At 44.3% G+C, this 16,353-nt stretch overlaps 1 protein-coding gene across 4 annotated transcripts in view; it reads left to right on the forward strand.

Moving 5' to 3' along the window:
* The window catches only part of ERBB4 (erb-b2 receptor tyrosine kinase 4), an 873,292-nt gene that overhangs the window by 756,699 nt on the left and 100,240 nt on the right, over positions 1-16,353 (forward strand). For all 4 annotated transcript variants that reach the window (XM_082228041.1, XM_082228042.1, XM_082228043.1 and 1 more), the window contains exon 20: positions 490-675. In XM_082228041.1, the coding sequence (XP_082084167.1) occupies positions 490-675 (186 nt within the window). The remainder of the gene's footprint in view (positions 1-489; positions 676-16,353) is intronic.

Below are 16,353 nucleotides of genomic sequence, written 5' to 3' on the forward strand. Positions count from 1 at the left end.
GGAAGCACTGTGGTTATTTTTAAAAAAACTTGTCAGAAATGCATGTATTTTGAAAGAGAACACGGAGGAAGTAGCTTCCTGCTTTTCTTTTTTCAAAGGAAACCTCTTTGCCTTTTTTGCTTTTCACTATTCCTGCTCCATGGTGCAGTGATACATTCATTGAAATGATGTGTTTAGTGAATCCAGATTCAAAGAGGTACACTGATGTATCTATGAAAGGAGTCACAGCTTGCAATGCAAATGGTGGACATCCTAACAAGTGTAGCCAAAGTTGCTTTCATTGCCAGCTCAAAACATTTTACTGCTGAAATGAAGCCCAGTTTGCAACCCTCCCTCCTCCATACTAGGAACATCATTTAGACACCAATTCCTGCCTTCATCTGTCTCCCACTCACAGTGCTACATAGCAGGACCAGCCCAGGTAGCTTCAGTTGGGCACGGAAGTGTGGTATTAAGTGGCTCTTTTAAATATATGGCTTTTTATTGCAGGAAGCTCTTATAATGGCAAGCATGGATCATCCACATCTGGTACGGCTGCTAGGAGTCTGCTTGAGCCCAACCATCCAGCTTGTTACTCAGCTGATGCCCCACGGCTGCTTACTGGACTACGTTCATGAACACAAGGATAACATTGGCTCCCAGCTCCTGCTGAACTGGTGTGTCCAGATAGCCAAGGTAAGCGCTTACAGAATCAGCTGCTGCTTTTTCCTAGAGATCTCAAACCTTTTGAGATTCCCCGCTTGAGATGTTTGTTTAGGCTCCATATCTCTGGTGTGCAAAAATAAATTTTGCATTCTATTAATTTATGGAATATGTTTTATTGTGATTGGGTTTGGGAGGGAGAAAGCGGGCTCTGTGGATTTTTGCTCCCTTGTATATATTGAAGATTTTTCCACTGGGTCAAGCTTTAGATCTCATGCATTTTTCATTATTGATACACTTATTTCTCTAAAACAAATCTGCTATATGAGAAGAAATCACTTACTGAAATTGATAAATAAAATGTAATTAAATGAAGAAGACAATCAAGCTGATGATGTAAAGCGAGAGTCAAGTTTTGGAGAACTGGATCTCACATACCTGAAACAAATTGAGGTAGGTAAATATCTTGTGGGATTTGAGAAAAGGATCCAGAGTAAATCATTTGCTGCAATAATTCAGTCTTTGCTTTCTCAAATAACCAAGATAAAAATGAAAACAAATACCAGTCCCTTCTACAATATCATTGCATGTTTCCCTGCAGAAGCTATGTAGAAAAACAAAGTTTGGGGATTGTGTTTGCTCTTTCCTATTTCTTGGACTGAAATATTTATTGTTTCCACCCTTTCTTATCAATATTTGAATGGATGAAATGTGAAGCATTGATCCTGGTGGTTTTTTCTTGCAGTCTGTGAAAGGGAACCATTTGAGGCGATGGCACAGGCCACATACCACATTCTGTGTATGATCTGTCACTCTCCATTTCCTGGGCACTTTCTTCCCTTAAAACGCAGCACATCATTAAAGACATCAAAACTTTTAACACAGTTGGCCTAGACTAGCCCACTAGGGATGTATGATAGCTCTTCAGGAACCACTGCAACTCCTGCTTTTGTTGCCTTACTGGATGAGTAGACTGGGAAGTGGATGTCAGGTGCTTTGGAAGTCCTTCACACATGGCTTGGCCTGGCTAGGTCTCACACACATCCTTCCTCCTGGCCAGTGTCTAGACCTTCCTTCTTCTAGACATGCACCTATTCTTCATGGAACACCATGAACCCATGTGTTTTAATTTGCTGGAGTGGCAGTTTCATCACAGGCTACTTCGTGATGCTGCCTCAAAGCTCCGCAGGCACCCATCCACCCTGACAAGTTGCATTGAGTTCATCAGGTAGCGTTGGGGATGGAATAGGAGAAGGGACGATGCAGACATTAGAACTGGGACACTGAAGGAAAGTAAAACAAAGTAAAATGGAACTTGGATGTGAAACACCCACAAGAAATTCCCCTAACAATTAATTGGGGATAATATGCAAACGTTTTTCACTACTAGTTTCTTATTCCTACAGATGTTATTGTGACCAAAGAAACATAAAATATAAATCTGTAGCCTGATTAATTTGTTGATTGTGCTATAATATCAGATTATGTCAGGATCCCTCTTACCATGGGTGAATTTCAGCTGCGATCTATGCACACTTATCTGGGAATCTGCCACATTAAACTTGAGGAGGCTCACCTGGTTGTACTGCTAGTAGCTGAGGCAAATGATGTGGCAGCTCAGGGGAAGGTCTTCATAGTTTGGCTTCCTTCTAGCAAGTGGGTACAGAGTTACAACTCTACAGGGTGACTCTAACTATGTATTCTCAGAAATAGGCCTATTTAATTCAGTTGGGCTTATTCCCAGCATTGCAGCCTTAGTCTCCCAAATGAGTAAATTTAAAATTAAGTCTTTAAAGAAAGGATGCTAAGGAAGAGTGAGAAAGAGTTTTACTAATAGTTTAGCACAGACATACTTGAAAGGCCATACTTGAAAGCTGTTCTTTAAAGACTAAATTGTAGGATTAATTGATGTGAACCATTAAGGGAAAGAGGGGGAGGATTATTGTAAGGAAAAGGTAACTTATTTTTTTGAGGTGGAACAGCAAAGTTTAATTAAGCTATCTTTTTCTGTATCACCATGGTCTAAGGTTAGCATTACTTTGACCTTGTGTTATTATAGCATAAAGCTCATCAGTTTCAGCTCTTCAGAAATGAAATGTATTTGCAGCAGCAGATCTGTTTTCCTTGATACTTGGGCAAAGGAGACTAGGAAAAAGGCCCCTTACGGAATTCAGTAATTCAGTCTTGTATACATGTACACTAACTGTAGTGCTTACTTCCAAGTAGGCATGCATAGAACTGTGTTTTCCGATTAGCATGCTAAGGTCATTAACATGCTAAGGTCAGTTTCTCCCTAGAAGTTGGATGGCATGTATGTGTCCATTGCATGTTTCTCCACTTGCCTTTCTGGAAGTGAGAACTACGAGCCTGCAAGGGTCGGGCAGATGTTCCCAGTCCCTTACAATTTGTGGTTCAAATCATTGGCACCGGCTGGTGGCCACGATTGAGGGGAACAAAGTCACGTGTCATGCGCAACGCCCTGACGTTGTGCATGACTTTGTGTGTGATGCCCTGACGTCCCACACAATGCCAGGACGTCCCACACAGGATGCCATGCGACGACATAGTGTTGCCACTGGATATTGAGGGGGTTTAATCCCCTCCTTAAAAATTCTGGGGGGGGGGAGTGCTTCCACCAGGGGAGCTGGCACCCCTTGTTCAAATATATCACAAGAAGATGGCAGATCATTCCGTTGTGATTGCATTTGTGTTGTAATTGTGTTAGCAAAGGGGGAGTCATGCGGTTTCTTATTATGGAGCCTTACAGGTTTGTGGTAAAGGGCCCCCACTTCAAAGTCTTCATGTTTCGATATTGCATAGTCTGAACCATATACTGTTTTCAAAAGCACTATCAAGCTTGCACAATGCAGGTGGCAAATCTGTAAAAGTGGAGACCACAGGCTGCCTGTGACTGAAGATGCCTGTGTGTCCTTGGGGAGTCACAGCAGAGGGGTGAGGAACCTCTAGATGTTGCTGGACTGCCCCTCCCATCTTCCCTGCCCCCTGGCCATGATTGCTGGGACTGGTGGGAATCGAAGACTTGCGCCATAGAAAGCCACAGCTCCTCCGTTCCTATTAAAAACACACACACCAAAATATGTTAAAAGAGAGAAAAATATTTGGCAAGAAAGAAGTGCAGCAATACAACACACATCATCTGTGCACAACTGTGACAGAGTAAAGCGGCTGACTCATATCTTCTGCTTTAAAAAAAACACACACAGAAAGAAGCACCTACTTCTTACTGTAGAACAAGTAGTTACGTTATCTCCAAAATTTTCATATTAACCCAGCTCTGTGCAAATAATAAAAGAATTGGTAAGAACAGTTTTTCAACTGTTTAACCCCAAATTTCAGAAGTGGGATTGCATAATTGAGCATTTCCATATAAAACTAACTCTCTACACACAAAACTTAAATACCGTATTTTTCGCTCTATAACACGCACCTGACCATAACACGCACATCGTTTTTAGAGGAGGAAAACAAGGGAAAAAATATTCTGAATGAAACAGTGGACGTATCATTTTTGTGCTTCATGCTGTGGCCACAGACATGTGATCTGATGGTGAATTTGGGGTGACCCAATGCAAAGATCCTGAGGATCCCTGTGGATCCATGCTTTGTAACCACATTTTAAGTGGGGAGGGAAGGAAAAACACAGAAGGCTAAGAATGCAGGAGAGGGCTATAACGTGAGGAAAGGAAGGCAAAAGTTTCCCCCCACCCACCCACACAAGCCAGCCACTGTTTAAGGATTTCATCCTTTTAAATGGAAGAAAGCATATTTGAATGCTGTGTGTCTCCAAAAACAAAAAGCAGGAAGTCAAATCAGAATTTTAAGCCGAACCTGTAATCTCTCTTCCCTTCACAAACATTGTTCCCTCCGGAGCAGGGAGAGGAATTAGAGGGACGCTCTGCTTTTCCTCTCTGCTTGCCTGGAGGGGAGGGGCTTCCCCTGCTCTTTGTTCCGTTTGAGCAAACACAGCAAGGAAACAGAGAGGGCGGGCAGTAAGACCCTGAGGCAGAATGCAGGAAAGCAGCAGCTTCCTGTCTCACAGAGCTCCCTTCTCCCTGAAGCGCGGTTTGATTTTTGCCTTATTTTTCGGCTCCAGGGACCACACATTCGCTCCATAACACGCACAGACATTTCCCCTTCCTTTTTAGGAGAAAAAATCTGCGTGTTATAGAGCGAAAAATATGGTAGATGCCAGGGAGTTGGACTTGTCCTTGTTACACCAGTTTTTCCTGTGTGGTGATGGTGGTTTATTTGTATTTTCGCTTTTATCAGGGGTGCTCTCAGACATGTGACCAACCAGGAGCAGTTGGGCCCCTTTACTTGCCATTTCTGCTTCAGATTATAGTAGGCAGGGAGGGGAAGTGTCTGCAGGGATATATGTCATCCAAACTGATGCCACAGAATGTGGCAGATTCAGTCTGACCTCGCAAGGATGCATTGAGGTAGATTTAAAAAGATAAAACTATGCAGTTTAAAAAAAAACAAACAAACAAACACCAAACCCATGGCAGCCCTGGCACATCTCTGAGCTATGGTTAGCCCTTTTTAGACATTGGCTTCCCGTACGTGATTACACACGAGGAGTAACTTCTGACAATGAGAGCCTGTTGTCCTCACATCGGCTCCCCTTGCTTTATTGGAGTTTCAAATGGTGCAGGCAGAACACACGGGGATGGCAGGCTGTAACTTCAAAAGTCACATGTTGTGGGAAGGAGGGGGTTCACGCAGAGTGGGCTGGATGACACATTCCATGCTCTCCTGTATACAGTTCTAAGCATACAAGGGAACCCCATACTGTCAGTTTTCATGCAATTTGCTACGGTGCCCAAGGAAACCAGCTGTGTCGTCTAACCCTTAAATTTTGACATGATGATCAAAAGTCATGACAATTCAGCTCAGCTCTGTTTAAATCTTAGGAGAACCCAGCTTTTCTCTAATCCGGAGTCTTATGGGGGAAATGAAAAGAAAAGAGTACCTTTAGAATATGTAGTTAGGTACTTCCTTTGCCACAACACACAAGATTTACTCTTGGCTTTATATTTCCTAAAGCGGTTTGGAAAGATTTATAGTGCTTGCCTAGAAAGCTACCCAGAGCACATTCAGGGGTCTGATAGGAGCCAAGAAACATTCAGACACTTATTTGTGTGGCCAGAGGCAGTTTTGGATGTTTGCCTTTTAATAAAGGTAAAGAGTAAAGGGACCCCTGACCATTAGGTCTAGTCGTGGATGACTCTGGGGTTGCGGTGCTCATCTTGCTTTACTGGCTGAGGGAGCAGGCATACAGCTTCCGGATCATGTGGGCAGCATGACTAAGCTGCTTCTGGCAAACCAGAGCAGCGCACGGAAACGCCGTTTACCTTCCCTCCGGAGAGGTACCTATTTATCTACTTGCACTTTGATGTGCTTTCGAACTGCTAGGTTGGCAGGAGCTGGGACTAAACAATGGGAGCTCACCCCGTTGCAGGGATTCGAACCACCAACCTTCTGATTGGCAAGCCCTAGGCTCTGTGGTTTAACCCACAGTGCCACCCGTGTCCCTTGCCTTTTAATAACGACATCTTTTTCTGTATCTGCTTCTGCAACAGTTTTCTGTATCAAGGCTGAAAATGGAAGGGGAGGAAGAGGAAAGGCTACCTTTAGCTGAGTGGTGGATGTTGTTTATTGAATGGTTTATCATAATGAGGTTGGCTGTGCTGCACTGGGCGTCACCCTACTGGGTCGGTCTTTGTTATATTTTCTGCAGTGTTTTTTATTACGCCTGCTGGTTTAGAAGATCTCATTATGCATGGATGTTCATTTCAAGCTGTCTTGACTTTTTGCATAAAGAGTTGCAAAACCTGCAGAAGTCCTCGGTCGGCTTGCCGGGGCCAACAGCCTCTGGTGATGTCCTTTGAAGTTTGGCGATTGGTTCGTGTTTCTAAGCATTATCCACTCAGGACTGAAATCTCAGCGGCCTTTCTCATGCATCTATGGTCTATATTTTAGGCTTTAAGGGGTATTTTCAATTCATTTTGCTCTCTGCAGCAGATATTCTGTCAGAGAAGCAACTGAGTTTTCTCTTGAGATTGATTTAGCAAATTTGAGTGACTTACTGAAAAATGAAGAGAAAGGCTTGTCTAATATTTCAAAAGCATACTTGCCCCTTAGGTTCATGCTAGGATTGGGGCTGTTTTTTTAAAGTTGGGAAGCTGTGTCCTTACAGATGTTTTAGACTGCAGCCATTGTCAGCCCCCACCCACTCCAGCCAACATGGCCAGTGGGTGGGGAGATTGGAGTTGTCGTGCAGTAATATCTGGCAGGCCACAGGCTCCTCATCTCAGATTTATTTACTGGTGCTCATGTAGTAGAATAGACAGCATGGGCTTGCTATTGAGTTAAGTGGCCAGGTTTTCACTTGCACAATCTCTTGTGTTGGTATTGGGGCTGAGATAGTTTGGGATTCTCCTCATGACATTCTCCTCCATGCTACTGTACATCAAACCCTAAAGTTCTCCAGGCAGCATAATTTAAGCAAGGAGTTGCAGTCTTACAGTGCATTTCAAGGCATATCTGTTTAAAATTAAATCCCAATAAGTCTGGCCCAAGCCATAGCCACGGACATGCCTTGGACCTGGTGTTCACCTCTATGGATGTTAGTGATCTGACACTAAGTAAAAGCGAAACGAAAGAAGTGCCATGGTCAGATCACTTCCTGGTGCAACTGGACTTCTCCGCGACCCTCTCCTTCTACAGGGAGGTGGGACCAATTCGGATGGTCCGCCCCCGCCACTTAATGGATCCAAAAGGTTTCCAGAGAGTGGTAGGGGATGCATTATCCCATGTTGATGGCCTTTCAGCTGATTCCCTGGTGGCCCACTGGAATGTGGAGTTAACCAGGGCTATTGACTGTTTGGCTCCAAAGCGCCCTCTCCGATTGCATGGAGCCCGGACAGCCCCGTGGTTTTCCACGGATCTGAGGGCAATAAAACAATCGTTGAGACGGCTAGAGCTCCGGTGGCGGATAACTCATTCTGAAGCTGACCAGACACGGGTTAGAGCTAAGTGTTGAGCCTACCAAGTGGCGGTAGCGACGGCGAAGAGTTTCTTCACTGCCTCTATTGCATCTGCAGAAAACAGCAGCAACTTTTTCAGGTGGTTCGCAATTTAGCAGAACCACCTGCTACATAGGGGCCCAGTATGGGCCACATGATCTCCTGCAATGATTTTGCAAAGTTTTTTTTGCAGAAAAAGTCACTCAGATTCGGTAAGAGGTAGACTCCACCATGGGAGCAGGGCCGGGCCGGGAGAGTTCTGTCTAGTCAAGTTGCACGGGATCAATTCCAATCTGTTACCTCTGAGGACGTGGACAGGCTGCTTTGACGAGTGAAACCAACCACCTGTCCTTGCCCATCCTGGCTTATAAAAGCTTCACGGGGTGTTGAATGCTTCTCTCTGTGAGGGAGCCTTCCCAGACCCGCTGAAAGAGGTGGTTATCAAACTGCTTCTTAAAAAAAAATCTTTAGATGCTGCCAATATGGCCAACTATCGCCCAGTCTCAAATCTTCCATTCTTGGGCAAGGTGATTGAGCGAGAGGTTGCTGAACAACTCCAGGCACGCCTGGAAGAAGCAGACTATTTGGAACCCTTTCAGTCGGGATTCAGGCCTCATCATGGGACCGAAACTGCCTTGGTCACACTGGTTGATGATCTCCAGTGGGCTAGGGACAAAGGTGAGAGCTGTTTCCTAGTTCTGCTGGATCTCTCAGCGGCTTTTGACACCATCGACCATAACATCCTTCTGGACCGTCTTGAGGGGCTGGAAGCTGGGGGCACTGTCGTACAGTGGTTCCGCTCCTTCCTCCTGGACCGTGTCCAGAAAGTGGTGGGGGGGGGGATGAGTGTTCAGACCCCTGGGCTCTCACTTGTGGGGTGCCTCAGGGTTCTGTCCTCTCCCCCATGCTTTTCAACATCTACATGCAGCCGCTGGGAGAGATCATCAGGGGGTTTGGGCTGGGTGTTCATCAGTATGCAGATGACACCCAGCTCTACCTCTCTTTCAAATCAGAACCAGTGAAGGCAGTGAAGGTTCTGTGTTAGTGTCTGGAGGTGGTTGGAGTATGGATGGCGGCTAACAGATTGAGGTTGAATCCTGACAAGACAGAACTACTGTTTTGGGGCACAGGAGGCAGGCAGGTGTGGGGGACTCCCTGGTCCTGAATGGGGTAACTGTGCCCCTGAAGGACCAGGTGTGCAGCCTAGGAGTCATTCTGGACTCACAGCTGTCCATGGAGGTCAGGTCAATTCTCTGTCCAGGGCAGCTGTTTATCAGCTCCATCTGGTACGCAGGCTGAGATCCTACCTGCCCGTGGACTGTCTCACCAGAGTGGTGCATGCTCTAGTTATCTCTTGCTTCGACTACTGCAATGTGCTCTATGAAGGTGACCCAGAAACTACAACTAATCCAGAATGCGGCAGCTAGACTGGTGACTGGGAGCAGCCACCGAGACCGTATAACACCGGTCTTGAAAGACCTACACTGGCTCCCAGTACGTTTCCGAGCACAATTCAAAGTGTTGGTGCTGACCTTTAAAGCCCTAAACAGCCTCGGTCCAGTATACCCGAAGGAGCGTCTCCACCTCCATTGTTCTGCCCAGACACTGAGGTCCAGTGCTGAGGGCCTTCTGGCGGTTCCCTCGCTATGAGAAGCCAAGTTACAGGGAACCAGGCAGAAAGCCTTCTTATTAGTGGCGCCCACCCTGTGGAACACCCTCCCACCAGATGTCAAAGAGAAAAATAACTACCAAACTTTTAGAAGGCAGCCCTGTTTAGGGAAGCTTTTAATGTTTAATAGGTTATTGTATTCTAGTGTTTTGTTGGAAGCCACCCAGAGTGGCTGGGGAAACCCAGCCAGATGGGCGGAGTATAAATAATAAATTATTATATTATTATTATCCCTGCATACGATCTTCACATTGATTAAAATTTGCATGGTTTTCGGTGTTTCTTAGGTTGTAAGGACATGGACTCTGCCATCTAGGAAGAAGATAAGAGGCACACATGCCATGTATGCTACAAGTTGCTGAAGGTGTGGAGCCCCCCCTTTAAAAGTTTGCTTTTTGTGAACGATATCAGGTGATAAGAAGGGTGTGTTTCTGATGCTTGATTGGGATGCCTGTTTCACAGATGCAAAACTTCACTTGATATTACAGTGACTGAATACATAACATGGTCATGTGAATTCAGCTGTAACTCATTTACCATTTCTTAGGGCATGGCAGGTGCTCTTAGCAGCACCATAGTGAATTACAGTCCAAACTGTATTTCCATTTGTTTCTTTCTTGGGAGGCTGTCAAGTCTGCTTATCACATTTTACATTCAAATAATTCCATAAGTGTTACTTTCCAATAATAATAATAAGCCAAGGTAATAAGCAGTTTGATACACTCGAATGTCAGGAAAGGAAAATCAGATCCTGGGGGAGATCCTTTTAACATCTTGTGAATATAAAAGAATTCTACAATTACATTAACCAAGGCAAAGCATAGCATCAGTCGAGAGGGAGGCGAGAAAGTACAATAAAGAGAACGTTAGCCAGGAAAATGGGCAGAATCAGATTTTCTCAGGAAAGAAAGTCAGGCTGTGATGTTGCCTGCCTCCCATGGGATTTTTCCTCCTTCAGGGAAAAAGAGAAGCTGCACATTTGCAACTCAGAGCGCGCTCTCTCTCTCTCTCTCTATATATATATATATATACTGGGTAAATACTCAGAATGCAATTGTGCAGAGATCTCTTTCCATACCTCCCACAATCATGAAACTAACAATCATATTTCAGAATTTTTTGAGCAACCGCTTCAACAAGGTCCAAGTGTCCTTCCTTCAAGAATCTAGGTATCGTCCCAGCTTTTATTTTATTTTATTTTCTGTGGGTGGTGATTATTCCCAATTTCACTCTTCATTCCTTGGTTGGTTTCAAGGGATAAGAGAGAAGAACAATTTGTTCTTTCTAGCCCAGCACCAAGATGAACTCTTGCTCCTTTGCTCTTGTCCTGGAAGCTGATAGGGAAAGATGGTTTGCAATGCCACCCACTGAATCCATGCCATATTGTGAGCCTTATGGACCGCATGGAGAGTATGGCAAAAATAATGCAAATTATCCTCCTATGGGCTAAGTCCAATGGAGAAATAACTAGTCATCTTTGGCCAGCTTCAGTGGCTGAAAACTACTTTCCCCATTGCAGTTAGGCTAATACATCTTTGTGCACAAAATAAAGCTGAGATCAGGATTCTCATCTGATAGAAAATTGCTTGGGCTCCAAGCAGATTTCCACACATTAAAAAAGTCCAGTTGAGGAAACACTAGTACATTTCCTGCACCTCTTTGGCGCGGCTCAACAACCTTGATTATAAGCCGAGAGAGGGAGAGCAAGCCTCCACGGTCAAAATGGCTCTAAGATTAGGACCATTTGGCCGCATTGTTAGAGAGCAGCATTTTCCTTTTTATTCTCCTTGGCAGCATTTGATTGATAAACGTGCTAGTTAGGAGCAGCTTTCGTTATTTTGAAGCAGCCAGGAGTGAAAGATGGACAGACTGTGTGTGCAGAGGGAGGAAGCCGGGGTGAGCGGAAAGGTTGGGAGGAGGTGAAGGGATGTAGCTGTGGTTCAAGGTCTTTATTTTTCATTAAGGAGTCCTGGCTCACAGCTCTCTGAAAAGCCTATCAGGGAGTGAACAAAGGATGAGTTTAATGACTGTCATCTATCAGCTGTCCACATTTTAAACTTCAAGATGTCTCTATTCCCAAAGCTCCTTGCCATGACAAGGCTAATTGTATAATTATTATGCTATACCGACACACTCACACTAGCAAGGACCAGGGCGAAAGGCTGAGATAATTATCACTCCAAGCAAGTACATTAACATAAAATGTAGTTTACTAATGGGGCTGCTCTGGTAGGAAGTTCAGTGGGAAGCAGAGAAGAATTTAAACCAAGGACTTATCAAGCCACCTCAAGATCAAGATTCTCTGCTTGTTTGTCAGCTATATTTTATTTTCTTGCTTATGCTGAGTAGGTTTATCATCCATCCTCTCTATTTTCCACAAGGTGCAATATGAAATGCTACCATACCAATAATAAAACTTTACATACGTTTTAACTTCTTTAAAAATAAAGATTGCTAAAACGAACCATAAAATGCTTGCTTAAAGGTGCGCGGGGGGGGGGGACTTAAAGATTGCCCCCAGAAGATACTCGGACTCTCATTCCGATGAGCCTCCAGGGCAGCTGTTGGAGACATCACCACTGAGAACTCGTAACTCTAAATGAACATGGTAAACCAGAGATATTGTGCTTTAGAGAATAGTCTTGCCTACGTTAGAAATTTCAGCAGGGCATAGAGGAGGTTGGGAGCTCTCCCCTACCTCTGAGCTGTGCTCCCAGAGGGGTTAGGATTGGGCAGAGGCCTCTCTCTGCCTGGCTCTGCCTATGATAGGTTCTTCCACTGGGGAGGCCCACACTGTGCCAAGAGCAGGGGCTGCTAGTGGTATTCTTGCAAGTGATAGCTGGCATAGGGCATCAGGGTGTTTTGAGGATGAGGTAGCAGAGCTGGCCAAGGATCTGCTGGATCCTGTTGGCCCATTGCTAGCTGAGGGGCCTGGAAAAAAGTGTGTGTGTGTGTGTGTGTGTCCCCCCATGCACACACTTTCCACCCTGACAGATAGGGCTTCAGATGGTCCACCACGCCAACCATTCCCAGTACAGTACTGGGTAACCCCCCCCCCCCATTAGGATTGCTCTGCCCATCTGGATATTCATTTATTTACATGATTTATATATCACCCCTCATCACATGTGATCTCAGGGACAGGTCACAACAATTGAAAACACAAGATACAACAAAAATAAAAACAGAATCCACTTTAAAATATGTATGCAGGTTATTTGATTTACCTATCTGAAATTATATAGCACTGTTCATAAAATATATCCCAGCAGTTCTACACACTCGAAATGCAATAAAATCTTCACACCCAAAAGGGTGGGAGGAGAAAGTTAAACACAGACAAATTGTTGTAAAACCTGTGATGCCACAGTCAAGACCTCCTGGAATTGGAAGGAGTTTTACCTTATCAGTGGAATAATGGCAAGGAGGTTGCGCAAACCTCCTTTGGAAGGGAGATCTCTGAGAGGGGGCTGCAGCAAATAAGAGCTTCGGGCCTGATCAATAGATCTTAAGTGCCAGCAAGCTGCACTGCACACATGGACATCTGAGGCTTGGGGTTGGCAACAAGAAGACCTTTTCAGTTGTGGCTCATTGCTCCTGGAATGTTTTCTGCAGTGAGGTCCGCCTGCCTGCCAATACTGACATCTTCTGAGCAGCAAGTTCTTTCCTTTCCTCCAAGGCCTCTGATGGAACATGACCCAGCTGCATCAAGGCCAATGCCCTTTGTTAGGTGACTAACATAACATTGAGAACAAAGCAGGATAAAGTGGAATACCATAGGAAGAGAGTGTGATCCTGTTGGAAAGAGTGTACAGTTTCTTCTAGTTTGTCAGGTGACTTGATCCAAATTGTTCATGTGCCGGGTTCTCCCAAAAGAGTTAGCGGTCTGCAGATTTGTAAAAATAGTGTTGCAATTGTGTGCATGCCAATTTAAAGTGAAATTTGTAAAGGGTTACCAAAAGAAATGAAGCTCTCATTACCAGGTAATATGGGAACACTGACTTGATTAACATGGTTGCAAAGCGGCAGCTATCCTACTGGACTAATTTCCAACAGAGGCAAAGTGCTTCGTTCCCCGGAGTCCTTTTGAAAACTACAGCACTCATCAGACTATGTTCCTCTAATTACTACAGTATTATTAATTATGGCTAACACATTGCAAAGAAGGGCAGCCATAATGCCCTTGGAGAGCTGCCAGTGAAGCATATCATCCCATTAATTAAAGGTTGTATGTGGGGATATTTTCCTGTTCACTCTCCTCCATTTTCAAATTCCCTTTCCCTCTCGTGTGATATGACTCATTTCTTCTCTCAGCCTCTCTGGCTTTTACCTTACTTTCTCTTTCTTCCTTGCTTGCTGCCATTTTCTTCATGCTTAGCCTGCCACTTTCTCCCTATCCTTCCTCTCCTTGACCATCATTCTGTGCTCTCCGACCAGGCGCAGCAGACTATTATTAGCCTATCTGCCGGTAATCTCATGCAGTTTCCTCTTCCCTTCCACAACAACAAAACCCCAGCCTGTGAGGTGGGGGGAGAGAAGAGGTGGGGAACGGTTGCACAGCCAGTGGCAAGGGATGAGGGGAGGTTCAGCAACATTTGGTGAAAGGTTCCTCACTCCTGGATTATCATATTAACAGTGGACTAGCTATTTGTTCACTTCACTTCATTTTAATCTGAATTATTAAGTGAAGGGCAAAAAGCTGCCGGCAATTTTTACAGTGGTCTCATTCTGACAGAACATCCCCCAATTCCTGATATCACCCAAATTACAGTAAGATGTTCACAAATGTTCATATGTCTGTAGAACAAAAAGGCTGGAAAAGCTCTTTCTCGGATCCTCTAATTAATCATCACTAGTTTGTGCAAGATGTTAACCTAACCTTTATTCCTTGAAACAATACCTGCAAACCTAACTCACCCCACAGATTCTGTGTGATGCCAGGCAGATTATACAGGAGTTAAGGGCTCCAGAATAATCTCCCATAAAACACCTAGACTATCATCAAATACAGCAAGCCAGTTGGAAAAAGAAACCCATTATGTTTTTCTTAGCAGTCCCCGACAGACTGTCTTGGAACAGTATTATTGAAAACCTCTCCTAAATCAGATTCAAGATATTATAGCAGCTTCTGCTAAGGTCTGTCAGGAATTCCATTATAAACCCATATTTTTCATGTTTATAATGTAGCCATAAAATTTTTCTCCGGACTGTGACTTGGCATAAAAAGTCTTGGCCTGAGGCAATTTTATTTTGTATTATTCAAGAAATCTATATATGAGGTTATTTTTGAATTGCTGAAGTATCAAAATAATAGTCGGGGTGCCATTTTGTATTGCTGTGAATTTAAGAAAATACTTCTTTTCCTCTAAAATAAAATGTTCAAAAGTATAAATTTGTAATGCAGCTAATCCACAACAATAAATATGGAAATAAAACACTGAAACTTACAAACTAGACACTGTAAATCTCAAGTGATTAATGTCTCTATAAGTGCTTTATTATGAAATATGTTATTTCAGATTAATATTCACATACCATTATTTCTGCTATTAATCATATTCTGGATCCTGGATATAATGTGTGCATACCTTTTGCTTTTCAAAACCAATACAGTATAGTCTCCAGCCTGGGTGCCAGCATCAACAAAATATATTTTCAAACTCACATTTCCTCCTCTTCATCCTATTTAGGGTAATAAGACTAATGCCAGTCCAAAACTCTGCTACAATTAAACAAAACAAAACAAATATGTGGTAAATTGACGTGATTTGTATATTTCACACAGCATGCAATTGATCCTCCCAATCAGATATTGCGTTCCTATTTTGTTTGTTAGGAATTTAGTGTGGTGTGTGTTACTAAGCACGTGCACACACACCCCCCCCCCAAAGCTACTACTTTCATAAAATGCAGGAGAAGGGTAAGCAGCGGAGGGGGCAGCACCAAATAGCTCCTGGCACCAGTTCAGATGTCATGCCGACATTTAAACCCTCAGGGTCATCTGGCAGTCAGGTGTCATTAGTCAACACTTTCCCTCTCTGCCATCTGTTTCTGTCTAGCCCATTTGTGCAAATTAACTCTCAGCATGGAGCCATTCTCATATTTGTCATGATTCTTCTTTCTGTGTCCTCCAGCTTTCCTCCTGAACCCAGACACCACAATGGCCTACATTGAAGATGTGGGCCTTGAAATCCTTCCTGCATGTATCAGCCTCTGCAGTCAGGCAGGCCAAGCGCCCCCCCCCCAGCGACCCCCTTCTCCTGCCTCTTCGTCACCTGTCTTAATGTCTCCTCCTTTCTCCCTGCTCTTGCCTGCAGGCTTGTGGTCCCCCACCCACCCTCTGGAAGTGGGCTTGGAAAGAGAGGCACCACTTGCTGCATTGGGGTCGGTGGGCTGCAGCGCCGCCATTGGCATCCAGGCTGGCATTCAGGCTTATGCGAGACTCTTTTGTGTGCTAGTAACGCTGTGCTCTCCTTTGTGCTCTCTGTCTTATGAATCTGACACCACTCCATCCCCCTTCCCTCAGCGAGTCTCTCAACTTCCGTTTCATGTTTAGCATGGCACTGCTTCGGCATGAGGAGTAAAATATTTAGAATTGGCTTTTAAAGATCACCTGTCCTGTTTTCGACCAGGATTGCTTCTCCACATTTCCAGATAATGTCATACTGCTGCATCTGTTAGAAAGGCCCACAGATGGAGCTCCACACAATCCCTGCTTACCCCAAAGTAAGTTCTGCTGTGATGTATTTCCTAGTAATGGGTTTAGAATTGTTGTGTTGGAATCAGGCCTTAACGCCATAATAAACAGTGGCACATTTGTAGTTCCAAAGTTCACACAACCTGATTCTGTTGTTATCTGGCACCCAAGTATCGCAGCCTTTGGTTCATTCACTATTGTGTGCCGTAGATGTCCAAGGCCCTTTCCAAATGTGTCACCTCACTATCAATTCATATCTTCCTAAGCAGCATTCTTTCCAGACATTTCTTATTCTA

Source organism: Podarcis vaucheri (assembly GCF_965113315.1).
Source record: "Podarcis vaucheri genome assembly, chromosome: 1".
In the NCBI taxonomy this organism is placed as follows: Eukaryota; Metazoa; Chordata; class Lepidosauria; order Squamata; family Lacertidae; genus Podarcis; species Podarcis vaucheri.